Source organism: Leuresthes tenuis, unplaced genomic scaffold (genome assembly GCF_036924035.1).
Source record: "Leuresthes tenuis unplaced genomic scaffold, fLeuTen1.0.hap1 SCAF_21, whole genome shotgun sequence".
NCBI classification, from domain to species: Eukaryota; Metazoa; Chordata; class Actinopteri; order Atheriniformes; family Atherinopsidae; genus Leuresthes; species Leuresthes tenuis.
The window spans coordinates 32,012,330-32,024,761 of NW_027325375.1; the positions used below are offsets into that span (position 1 = coordinate 32,012,330).

At 46.0% G+C, this 12,432-nt stretch overlaps 1 protein-coding gene across 1 annotated transcript; it reads right to left on the bottom strand.

Moving 5' to 3' along the window:
* Positions 1–1,091: 1,091 nt before the first annotated feature.
* On the bottom strand, positions 1,092–10,639 carry guca1d (guanylate cyclase activator 1d). The gene is made up of 4 exons (XM_072374784.1): positions 10,262–10,639; positions 4,851–5,000; positions 1,477–1,564; positions 1,092–1,369 (listed from the first exon to the last, which is right to left on the bottom strand). Exons 1-4 carry the CDS (start codon positions 10,454–10,456, stop codon positions 1,233–1,235), a joined length of 570 nt encoding a protein of 189 aa, XP_072230885.1. The 5' UTR covers positions 10,457–10,639; the 3' UTR covers positions 1,092–1,232.
* Between the last annotated feature and the right edge of the window lie 1,793 nt (positions 10,640–12,432).

The following is a 12,432-nucleotide window of genomic DNA, read 5'->3' on the forward strand; positions in this document are numbered from 1 at the left end:
AGAGTCTGAGATGTAGCTCTGGGCTTTTTCACCTTGGGGTGACCTTTAACCTTTAACATGCTAACTGAGGCCTGTAGAGTCTGAGATGTAGCTCTGGGCTTCTTCACCTTGGGGTGACCTTTAACCTTTAACATGCTAACTGAGGCCTGTAGAGTCTGAGATGTAGCTCTGGGCTTTTTCACCTTGGGGTGACCTTTAACCTTTAGCATGCTAACTGAGGCCTGTAGAGTCTGAGATGTAGCTCTGGGCTTCTTCACCTTGGGGTGACCTTTAACCTTTAACATGCTAACTGAGGCCTGTAGAGTCTGAGATGTAGCTCTGGGCTTCTTCACCTTGGGGTGAACTTGCTGGGACGTCCACTCCTGGGAAGATTGACAGCTGTCCTGAATGTTTTCCACTTGTGAATAATCTTTCTCTCTGTAGAATGATGGACTCCAGATAGTCTGGAAATGGCCTTAGTGAGCAGTGCTCCTGGCTGGAGGCAGTGAGGGTTCACTTAGTTTTTCCACACACTTTTGTCTCAGTTTTTCCTCCATAAATAATAACACAGTGTGTTGTTCTGTCTCGATAATTCTCATCCTGGTTAAAGTTCTTTTATCTCTGATTCTGCTGCTCTCTCAGAGAACATTTCCTGCCAGTTTGTCGCTGCTTTGCAGCTGAATTTCAGGTTTGAACTATTTGAAACTTAAAGTGTTCGACTATGAACAAATGTTTCCTTTAAGCTTAAAGGATTCTCTCCTCTAAATAAAAAAAAGTTTAAAGTGCAGTCAAATTCCATCAAATCCTAGAAAAGATAGAAAAGAATCTGAGTTCAAACTTGAGTTTTGTGCTTGTGAACTTTGACCCTAAATTTAACATTTAAGCTAACTTAAGAATATCAGAATTACCCAAAAACTTTGACGTGACCTTCAGACACCGAACCTCAGGGATATCAACATGTTTTTTGAATGAAGTCAGGAACTAACTGATGAAAGTAAAAACTTTAGATTGGACATAAAATATTAGAAATCCAGTTGGAAGATATTTGGTCCTCAATGAAATCATGAGAAACTATTTCTGGGCAGAAATCCCTGGAGGGAAGTTTTCCAGGTTTGAACCAGATTGTGGCGAAGGTCGATGATCTGTCTTCGGTTAAATCCACTCCCAGGCTGGGCAGCCAATCACAGTCCACGAAAAGAGCGCCGTTCGATTTGTCGCTTCGCGTAAACAAAGCAGAGGTCTGGTGGATCCGGTCAGTCTTTCACTGCAGTCTGTCGTCCCGCCACGATGATCTCCAGCACCGGCGTCAGGTCCATCAGGTTCTTCAGCATGTCCATGATGTCCGGGTGCTCTTTGGCTCCATCGATGAACTCCTCCAGCGTCATCTCACCTGAGAGGTCAGAGGTCAAAAGATGCGATTAGTTGTTTCAGTTGGGTCCAGAATGAACACCTGGACCCGTCCAAAGGCTGACGATGATGGCGTGGATCTAATTTTACCTTCGCCCTTCACATCGATCTTCTCAAAAATGAGCGCCACGATCTGGTCGGGTTCTTTGCTCCTGTTTCGTGTGATGTCCTGGATGGCCTGCAGGGGGAGACAGAAGCAACCATGCAGCGAAAACAAGGAAAACTCAGTCAAAGGAAACTAAATCCATCAAAAACACACAAACTCACAGACATTTTTAACCTGCCAAAGAAAATATGCCGCCACATGGAGGAAGAAGAAAAAAGAGCTCAACATGGACGATGGGGAGCTTAATCTAACCTCCCAGACTGATTTCTACAGATGTTTACAGCTGAGACTTTTTAATGAGGCACAGAGGATCCCTTTCAAATGGAGCTCCAAGATCGAGCTCCAATGCAGTCATAATACTGATTTACTTCGTTTAAAGGGGACTTTCTGGGGAAACTTGGCTCATGAGCTGCTTTAGGGTTCCTTCCCATGATCCAGCCGGCTCACAGTATCTTTCCATGTTTTTATGGGAACAAGCCTCTGGCTTCACAGCCTTATAAATCTGCAGGTAAAAGTGTTTTTTTGGACGTTTCTGCCTGAAACAACGTTTTATGTCTCCAGAACCACGGCAGTTTATATTTTCTGATTCAGGTCTGATGAGCTCAGACAGTTTTAGTTTCCGGGCTCAGCTCAGAACAAGCAGCTTAACTGTTGGCAAAGGCATTCCCCCCCCCCCCCCCCCCCCCCCTGCAGAGCGACATCGTGTTTCAGGAGGCGACTCAGAGCGAATCAGGAACCAGAGAGTCAGTTTCCAGATGGGTTCACACGTTTGGGAAATTTAAACTGAGCCAATCCGACCAATCAGAACTCAGGTAACTGAGCTGTGGCCAATGAGGAGGCAGCTATCACTCTACATCAGAAGCATTTATCAGATAAATACTTTGATTGTTAGTTTGTGGTTCACCAGAAACTACAGACTGTAAAGCAGCTGCTGGAGGGTTTTGGACACATCAGGCACACTTTAAACTCAGATCATACGTTACAGACTTCATCAGTTTAACAGACGATGTCATCAAGAGTTTCACGGACAAAGATGTGAAAGGATGAAGCCAAGTTATCTGGATCACCTGTGGCGGTTGGTTGCAGGTCAGGCCATAAGCCCCGCCCCTTCTTCTTGGTTTTTTTTGTGCCAGATTTGGTTTCTGTTGTAGTTCTTCAACTAAAGTTTGTTTCTGATCAGCTTCTCTTCATTGGCTCCCTGTTAAATTCAGAATAGAATCTAAGATTCTTCTCCTCACATATAAAGCTCTTAATGACCGAGCTCCATCACATCTTAAAGATCTCACAGTTGGATATTTCCCCAACAGAGCACTTTGCTCTCAGGCTGCAGGTTTCCTTGTGGTTCCCAGAGTTTCTAAAAGCAGAATGGGAGGCAGAGCCTTCAGTTATCAGGCCCCTAAAAGCAGAATGGGAGGCAGAGCCTTCAGTTATCAGGCCCCTAAAAGCAGAATGGGAGGCAGAGCCTTCAGTTATCAGGCCCCTAAAAGCAGAATGGGAGGCAGAGCCTTCAGTTATCAGGCCCCTAAAAGCAGAATGGGAGGCAGAGCCTTCAGTTATCAGGCCCCTAAAAGCAGAATGGGAGGCAGAGCCTTCAGTTATCAGGCCCCTAAAAGCAGAATGGGAGGCAGAGCCTTCAGTTATCAGGCCCCTGAAAGCAGAATGGGAGGCAGAGCCTTCAGTTATCAGGCCCCTAAAAGCAGACTGGGAGGCAGAGCCTTCAGTTATCAGGCCCCTAAAAGCAGAATGGGAGGCAGAGCCTTCAGTTATCAGGCCCCTAAAAGCAGAATGGGAGGCAGAGCCTTCAGTTATCAGGCCCCTAAAAGCAGAATGGGAGGCAGAGCCTTCAGTTATCAGGCCCCTAAAAGCAGAACGGGAGGCAGAGCCTTCAGTTATCAGGCCCCTAAAAGCAGAATGGGAGGCAGAGCCTTCAGTTATCAGGCCCCTAAAAGCAGAATGGGAGGCAGAGCCTTCAGTTATCAGGCCCCTAAAAGCAGAATGGGAGGCAGAGCCTTCAGTTATCAGGCCCCTAAAAGCAGAATGGGAGGCAGAGCCTTCAGTTATCAGGCCCCTAAAAGCAGAATGGGAGGCAGAGCCTTCAGTTATCAGGCCCCTAAAAGCAGAATGGGAGGCAGAGCCTTCAGTTATCAGGCCCCTAAAAGCAGAATGGGAGGCAGAGCCTTCAGTTATCAGGCCCCTAAAAGCAGAATGGGAGGCAGAGCCTTCAGTTATCAGGCCCCTGAAAGCAGAATGGGAGGCAGAGCCTTCAGTTATCAGGCCCCTAAAAGCAGAATGGGAGGCAGAGCCTTCAGTTATCAGGCCCCTAAAAGCAGAATGGGAGGCAGAGCCTTCAGTTATCAGGCCCCTAAAAGCAGAATGGGAGGCAGAGCCTTCAGTTATCAGGCCCCTGAAAGCAGAATGGGAGGCAGAGCCTTCAGTTATCAGGCCCCTAAAAGCAGAATGGGAGGCAGAGCCTTCAGTTATCAGGCCCCTAAAAGCAGAATGGGAGGCAGAGCCTTCAGTTATCAGGCCCCTAAAAGCAGAATGGGAGGCAGAGCCTTCAGTTATCAGGCCCCTAAAAGCAGAATGGGAGGCAGAGACTTCAGTTATCAGGCCCCTAAAAGCAGAATGGGAGGCAGAGCCTTCAGTTATCAGGCCCCTAAAAGCAGAATGGGAGGCAGAGCCTTCAGTTATCAGGCCCCTAAAAGCAGAATGGGAGGCAGAGCCTTCAGTTATCAGGCCCCTAAAAGCAGAATGGGAGGCAGAGCCTTCAGTTATCAGGCCCCTAAAAGCAGAATGGGAGGCAGAGCCTTCAGTTATCAGGCCCCTAAAAGCAGAATGGGAGGCAGAGCCTTCAGTTATCAGGCCCCTCTCTGTGGAACCAGCTGCCAGTTTGGCTTCAGGAAGCAGACACCCTCTCTACCTTTAAGATCAGGCTGAAACTTTCCTTTCTGATAAAGCTTATAGTTAGGGATGGCTCAGGTGGGCCTGAAACATCCCATAGTTCTGCTGCTACAGGCCCAGCCTGCTGGGGGAGCTCCCATGATGCACCTCTCCTCCCTCCTCCCATCCCATAGTTCTGCTGCTGTGGGCAGATGGAGATTTCTTCCTGTTTTTTTCTCCCCACAGTCACCTCGTGCAGCTCAGGATGGGGATTGTATCAGAGAGAAGCTTCAGTTAATCTGCTGGTTTCCTTAGCTGTGAAACTGATTTTATTGGTTCTTTATGAATAAAACTGACCTAAATCAGTTATTGATCAGCTGTTTATTCTACAGAAGGCTGTGATCGATCGTGTTGGTGCTTTTATCGGTTTGAATCATGGACAAATGTTCTTCCCACTGCTTATGTGTGAGTTATTTACTGTGAAGATGGTCTCCAGCTCGTCCTTGTCGATCTTTCCGTTGCCGTCCTGGTCGAACAGTTTGAAGTACCACTTCAGCTTCTGGTTGATCTCTCCCTTCAGCAGCAGGCTGACGGCAGCGATGTACTCCACGAAGTCGATGTAACCGTCCTGCTGACAGAGGCACGGCGTTAAAACACCTCAACGCCAAGTTCACCTACTTCTGTGTCAAAGTTACAGAGAGCTCCATGTTAAAGATAATGTGTACGTTAGCCAAAAGCTAATGTGACAGATTAGATACATTCACTGAAAACCAATCTCACTCATTAAAGCTTTAATGAGTTCATCAGTGTGTTAAAGTGCCAGCATTCGTGCTGCTGAAGGTCAAAGAGCGGAATAAGACCAGGAATATGTTGGTTTTTAGTCACACTTTGATGTGAACAACTTGCTCCATCATGGGCGTAGCTGTTCACATACTTTCTGTTTACCACACCTGTAGAAACAGGACGTAGTTTGTCTTCTGTAGCCTAAAATAACAGAAACCGATTCTGTGAGACCTCAGAAAGATCAGAAACGCATTTAACAACTTTTACTGTGAAACTTCAGGTGGAAACAACACAAATGAAATCTGTGGAGGCACCGACTCATCAGAACATCCATCACCGAGCAGAGGCCAACGCCCTGAACCACCGGTTCACCAGGTTCTGGTTCCCACAGCGGACCAGAACCGGCACCACAGCTGGACTTTACATGACCTGAACAGCTTCAGAATTCACTCAGTCTGGTATCAGAGGTCTAACCCTCCTGAGTCTGCTGTGGATCCTTCCTCTCGCTGTCCTGAACACGATAGTTTTTAATGTTCTTCCTGCTTTGTTTCTTTCTGAAAGATGTTGTGTTTTCAGCTGGTTTCAACTAGTTTCAGCTGGTTTCAACTAGTTTCAGCTGGTTTCAACTGGTTTCAGCTGGTTTCAACTGGTTTCAGCTGGTTTCAACTGGTTTCAGCTGGTTTCAACTGGTTTCAGCTGGTTTCAGCTGGTTTCAACTGGTTTCAGCTGGTTTCAACTGGTTTCAGCTGTTTCCCACTGGTTTCAGCTGGTTTCAACTGGTTTCAGCTGGTTTCAACTGGTTTCAGCTGGTTTCAGCTGGTTTCAGCTGGTTTCAACTGGTTTCAGCTGGTTCCCACTGGTTTCAGCTGGTTTCAGCTGGTTTAAACTAGTTTCAGCTGGTTTCAACTGGTTTCAGCTGGTTCCCACTGGTTTCAGCTGGTTTCAACTGGTTTCAGCTGGTTTCAGCTGGTTTCAGCTGGTTTGCAGATTTGAGCTTTTCCAAACATTCTGACGTGTCCTCGTCCCACACCATCGACTACCTAAACTACCTAAACTACCTAAACTACCTAAACTTTAAAACAGTGAGGAACCTTGGAGTTATTTCTGTCCTCTGACCCACATATAAAACAGGTTTCTGCCTTCTTTCGCCTTCGTAATATCATTAAAATCAGGACCATCCTGTCTCAGGGTGATGCAGAGAAGCTGCTCCATGCATCTGTTCCTTCAGGACTGAACTACTGTAATTCCTTATTATTGGGCTGTCCCACAGATTCTCTGAAAAGCCTCCAGCTGATCCAAAATGCTGCTATAAGCCTAGACTGCAGGGAGACCTCCCATGATGCACTGAGCTCCTTTAACCTTCTTATGTCCTCATGTTTTTGTTCCTCTTCCTTTCTGGAAAATGGCACAGTGGGGGGGCTGCGACTCCTTTAGTTTTAAGGGACGACCAGAACCAACTGGTCAGCTGACCTCGGGGCTCTTTCCTCCTTCAGTCTGGTTCACTTTTCTCCTCAAAAAACTGGTTTCTCTGGAACTTTTCAGCACCAAATGCCTCCTAAATTGCAGCATGTGTAGAAGAGTCTCACCTCATCTTTAAAACTGTGCAGACACTAAAGAAACCTTCCTCTGAAATACACATCATTAAAGTCCTGCATGCAGTAACAAAATGAAGCTCTTTTTGTTGATCAGCTTCCCTCGTTGGTCAGAACTGGACACGTCTCATCAGTCAGTGGGTTTAATGAGGGCCATCGGACCGGATTAATGGCTAAATTAAAATAAGACTGATTCAGCTCATGTAACAAGCTTAATCCGACAAGAAATGGAATCGGATCGAATTAAGACCCGAGATAACTCGATCCAAACGTAGACGACAGTGGATCGGATCGAGCGTTCTGCCCATGCTCCAGATTTTTTCCCGGTATCATCACCCAGAAGTGGAAGGAGACGATATTCCTGTCGCCGCCGTCAGAAAGAAAGAAACAAGGCGATGGAGACCGTTGTGCATCTCTGTTCCATAACCAGCTCATCACAGATGGAGAGGGACGCAGCTTCATCTCGCTCTGCGTTCTCCATCTTTCTGAATGCCTGAGTTTGTTGTTGTTGGCGGTGAAGACGTCAACAGGAAGTGGCTCTATTAGCGATAGCTGAAATGGGGACAGCGCCACCTATGGTACCGGGGTATGACCTGCTTTGTGCCAGTGATTCCATTCATTCACCGCCATATATCCAAGGATAATTACCCTCAGATAAGGACCCAACTGTAGCTTCAGTTAATCTCATCATGTGGACCCACTGAGTGATAAAAACATAATTGTGTTCAGCAGAGTAACACTTCTTTGTAACTTCTTCTTTATCTATTCAATCAGAAATGTCAGTTTTGTATAAATAGCACATTCAAAGGCCAATGGGCTTTACAGGATAAAATAATCAGCAGCAAATACAGTGAAAGGCAAACAGATAAAAGGTGATTTAACTCAGCCAAAGGCTAAACAAGTGGGTCTTAAGGCATGATTTAAAAGTAGAAAGGCTGGCGACAGACCTCACAGAAAATGGCACAGTGGGGGGGCTGAACCAACTGGTCAGCTGACCTCGGGGCTCTGGAGGGTCTTTGCACATTTATAAGGTTGGATAAGTGGGGGCCAGTCCTTTCAGAGACTTAAAAACAAATAAAAGGATCTTAAAATCTATTCTGTACCTAACTGGAAGCCAGTGAAGAAAGGAACTGGTCTGTCAGTACATTTTCTCATCAGCAGGAGGGGAAACAGAAGGACAGATTTACCCTCACCTGATGAGGAAGAGGAGGTTTCTTCAGATGCTGTTAGCAAGCCTGAGCATAGGCTAACAAAGCTAGTAGGGTTGGCAACCGTCCCTTTAAAAATGGAATCGATTGTGCTGTTAGATCTTTTGTTTCCTGTATTTAGAAACAAAAACAGTTTCGTACCAATTCCATTTTTCAAGGGACGGTTAGCAACCCTACTAGCTTTGTTAGCCTATGCTCAGGCTTGCTAACCCTACTTGAGCAGCTTTGTTAGCTACAAGTTAATGTGCTTGCATCGGGCGAATAATGCCAACAAAAGAAGCGAATCCCACAAGCTACAGCTCAGCTGATTTGTTTTATTTATGGACATTTAACATTGACTCTGCATAGAGAAAAAATCCTAATGGAAAATGTTAAATGTATTCTTTTAATCGAGAGAACTGTTTAAAAGTCCTGATCAGTCTCATTTCTTTATATATTTCCATTTAAAAACAGGAAGCAGCTGCAGAGATTCACTGAAACATGATCAAACCTGAACATAAACCCAGAATCTGAGGCAGAAACAGAGTTTTTATCAGTTCTCAGCAGCTTTAAAGTGAATCTCTGGTCTGAGCTCCTTTATTCTCCAACACAGCCTGAACCCTCTGAGACGAGCTTTCTGTCATTTCTTTAAGGAGTCTTCAGGAATAGTTCTCCAGGCTTCTTGAAGGACATCCCAAAGCTCTTCTTTGGATGTGGGCTGCCTTTTGTTCCGTTCTCTGTCAGATGATCCCACACTGCTTCAATAATGTTGAGGTCCGGGCTCTGGGGAGGATTCATCCCTCCATAAGACCTGTTGCCACTGATTTTCAGTCCACTTCTTGTGTCATTTGGCACAGCTCAGCCTTTTCTCCCTGTTTCCCTTCCTTAAGAACGGCTTCTTGACAGCCACCCTTCCATGGAGACCATTTCTGATGAGGCTTGGGCCAACAGTAGATGGATCAGCTGAAGGTCCAGATGCATCTCTCAGGTCCTGTCAGGTCACAGCTGGATTTTTTCCTCTTTCTTAAGGACATCACTTTCAGATCCTGTTCATCTGCTGGAGATAGTTTTTTAGGCCTGACACTTCTTCTTTTGTCCTCCACTTGTCCAGTTTCCTCAAATGTTTTAAGGACACACTGCACACCATGCTGAGATATGCCAAGTTTTCAGCTAATAGCTCTTTGGGAATCACCTTGTTGCTGCAGAAATCCTATTTTCTGTCTGTCAAACTGTGTTTTCTTTGCTGTTTTTCATAGATGCAGCTAAAGAAATGGGAACAAATGATGTGTCTTTGTGACAAAGTGCCTAAAGATCCAGTTTAAAACGGCTTCTTTGCTAAGTTGTCTGTTCTGTGTCGACACAACACTGGTTCATCCCTTGAGTTAGGAGCCTTTTTCCTGCCTGAAGGGTTCAAAGGTCAGAGTTAAGTGGCTGAACAAAGAAAAAACACTGAAAATGCTCAGGAACAAGGACTGAAGATGAGGGAAAAAGCAGAAAATGTCCAAAGAAAAACTGTGAAAGAGCTTCAGAAAGCTGCAGAACTATTGATCAGGACACTTTAAAGGTTACAGAAAGCTGCAGAACTGTTGATCAGGACACTTTAAAGGTTTCAGAAAGCTGCAGAACTGTTGATCAGGACACTTTAAAGGTTTCAGAAAGCTGCAGAACTGTTGATCAGGACACTTTAAAGGTTTCAGAAAGCTGCAGAACTATTGATCAGGACACTTTAAAGGTTTCAGAAAGCTGCAGAACTATTGATCGGGACACTTTAAAGGTTACAGAAAGCTGCAGAACTATTGATCAGGACACTTTAAAGGTTTCAGAAAGCTGCAGAACTGTTGATCAGGACACTTTAAAGGTTTCAGAAAGCTGCAGAACTATTGATCAGGACACTTTAAAGGTTTCAGAAAGCTGCAGAACTATTGATCAGGACACTTTAAAGGTTTCAGAAAGCTGCAGAACTGTTGATCAGGACACTTTAAAGGTTTCAGAAAGCTGCAGAACTATTGATCAGGACACTTTAAAGGTTTCAGAAAGCTGCAGAACTGTTGATCAGGACACTTTAAAGGATGTCTGGAAGAAATTAGGCTGATCAGGACTGTAAATAATCTATTTTTAACCCTTTTTAATATCCTTTTTCAAACATTTGTTCCTTCTTTGATCGCATATTAAACGTTTATAATAATAATAACTACATTCTGTCCCAGTGGAGGGACACGAGCCCCGGGTTGGGAACCATAGGAAGCCAGAATATTCTGGTCCTTTACCAACACTCACTGTGAGACTGGTTCAGTGAAACCAGAGCCGGTGTGTTTGTGTTCACGCACCCCGTCCATGTCGAAGGTGAAGAAGACCTGCTCCACGTAGCTGTTGGCGTTCTCGTTGATGCCCTTCAGGTCCAGTATGGCCTTCAGCTCGAACAGCGTGATCAGGCCCGACGGAGACTCCCGCATGAACTTGTTGTACCAGTGGTGCATGTCCTCGGCCAGGATGTCGTCCAGGTTCGAGTGTTGGCTCCCCATGTTGGCGGTCCGACCAGAAACAACCAGTTTCAGCTCCTCTGACCCACCACAGCAAGAGCTCTCTGCAGGATGCCTGCAGCCCTTTGTTTGGACCGTGGACACAGCAAAGAACCAGGAAGAAAGAGGCTGGAACCAGCCCACATCCAGCCTGCCGTGACTCTGCTGGTCCGGGGCAAACCTCAGGACTCTTTAACCCTCTTAGTTGGTAAAGGAAGAATCAGAGAGGCTCCTAAAATAACCCCTAATGAGATGAGCTGCTCTGCTGCAGGGCCAGAGCCTGAGGTGGGACCCGCTGAGCTCAGCTGAAGGAGGCCATCTGACCAGGACGGTTACGTCACCACCTGACCTGGTTCAGAGCGGCGCCCGCGCAGGTCGTTTCCACCCGCTCCCATTAGCAGCTGCACGCCTCACAATTCCCTGAAATCAGCTTCCAGGAAAGCGTTCAGAGGTCATAAAGGTTTTCCCGTCCAATGAAAGTCGAACCGGGCCCTTTCTGGCCCAGAGGAGCTCCTGGTTCTGCTCGTTTTAACACAGGCTGATTGTTTTTGGCGAGCTTATTTTGTAGAATAAAGTTAGAGGTTTGGTTGCTGCCGTGACGCTTCGGAGGAGCCTCCATCATCATCAGTAACCATCAGTAATAGGCTTAGAGCTGCTGGTAGTGATCCAGTTAAACCATTTAAACTCAGTATGCCCACAGAGCACCAAACAGCTCTTCTGTTCGCCGTATTCATCTCAAACTAAAAGTTTGTAAGTGTTCTGCAGTCTGTCCCTAATCTGTCGTTGGTTAATTGGTTTAAACCTTCACTTAAGAGACACCAGTTCAAGGAAATAACTTCAATGACCAGTTTCTAGAAGATCCAATCAAATCCAGAATGTGGTGCAGGAACAGGAGTTTGGAGATGGGGACATTAGGCGTCCTGACCTGTGAGGAGCAGCTTATCCCTTTTACCCGCTGATCCGGACGGCATCCGATCCATCCACAAACAGCATGAATGACCTCAGATCCAACATGGATCAGAACCAGCCCGCAGTTTTAGTGCGACTGAACCGCAGCCTCTGATATGGTAGATAAGGTTTATCCTGAATATAATTATTAGTTCTGTTTAAATCACTCTGCAGAAAGTTGCTGGACCAGCCCAGAATAAGTGAAAATGAGCCTGAGATGTGAGATTTCTGTAAAGATGAAAACTCTTCCAGTCAAATGCTCTCTGAGAGGCTGAATTTGTGATTTTGCACTGAGATGTTCCTGTTAGATTGCTTCCCTTTACGCCTCAGAGAGGCTGGGTTTGGTACAGGTTTCCTGTAGAATCTGGAGCTCCTCTGCTCCCTGATTGGTTGTTTCTTACAGCAAAGCCTTCTGGGACGTGTAGTTCTTCTCCTGGTCCTGTTTAGGAGTCGGTCTGAGACCCGTTTGCATGTTCCTGGAGCTGAAACCTTCAGTTGCTGATCTGTTTTATTTCAGGCTGCGGTGATGTATCAGAGGATCAATCAGCTTACCCAGAATCAGATTTAAGCCCATGGAGCAGCAGCCAGGGCTCCTCCCTCCTGATCCTTATTTTCCAGGTAGGAGTCCCCGGCGGATTACCTTCCTGTGACATCAGTGGAGTCGTGCCAGCTGTGGGAAGCGCTCTCATCTTATCTGATCGTGCTGGAAGATGCTTCAGCTGCCTCTGACCTTGAACTCTGCAGCATTTAATGACTGTTTAGATGTTAGTTTTTAAAGAGGTTTTCAAATGTTCCCGAGCAGAAGGATCTGAAAGTTGTTCAGGGTTAAAGTAGAGGAACAGATCCGATGACTCTGAACTGAACAGTCGGTTCAGAATATTCAGACACTTTTACCCAAAGCAACTTATCAGTGAGGAACGATATTCAAGCTTCAGACCGGGTCAGATCCTGGTCTGAGTCCATCTGAACCTCTTTAAAGGACACAGAGTGCATGCTGGGAGATAACCACACAGAGTGCATGCTGGGAGATA

Bases quoted from the DNA above. Each gene is read 5' to 3' on its own strand.
- guca1d (XM_072374784.1), bottom strand. From the start codon at position 10,456: ATGGGGAGCCAACACTCGAACCTGGACGACATCCTGGCCGAGGACATG. The intron at 5,001-10,261 runs GTGCGTGAACAC...CTCTGTCAGCAG, and splicing joins TCACCTTCGACATGGACGGG to GACGGTTACATCGACTTCGT. The intron at 1,565-4,850 runs GTAAATAACTCA...CTCCCCCTGCAG, and splicing joins AGCTGGAGACCATCTTCACA to GCCATCCAGGACATCACACG.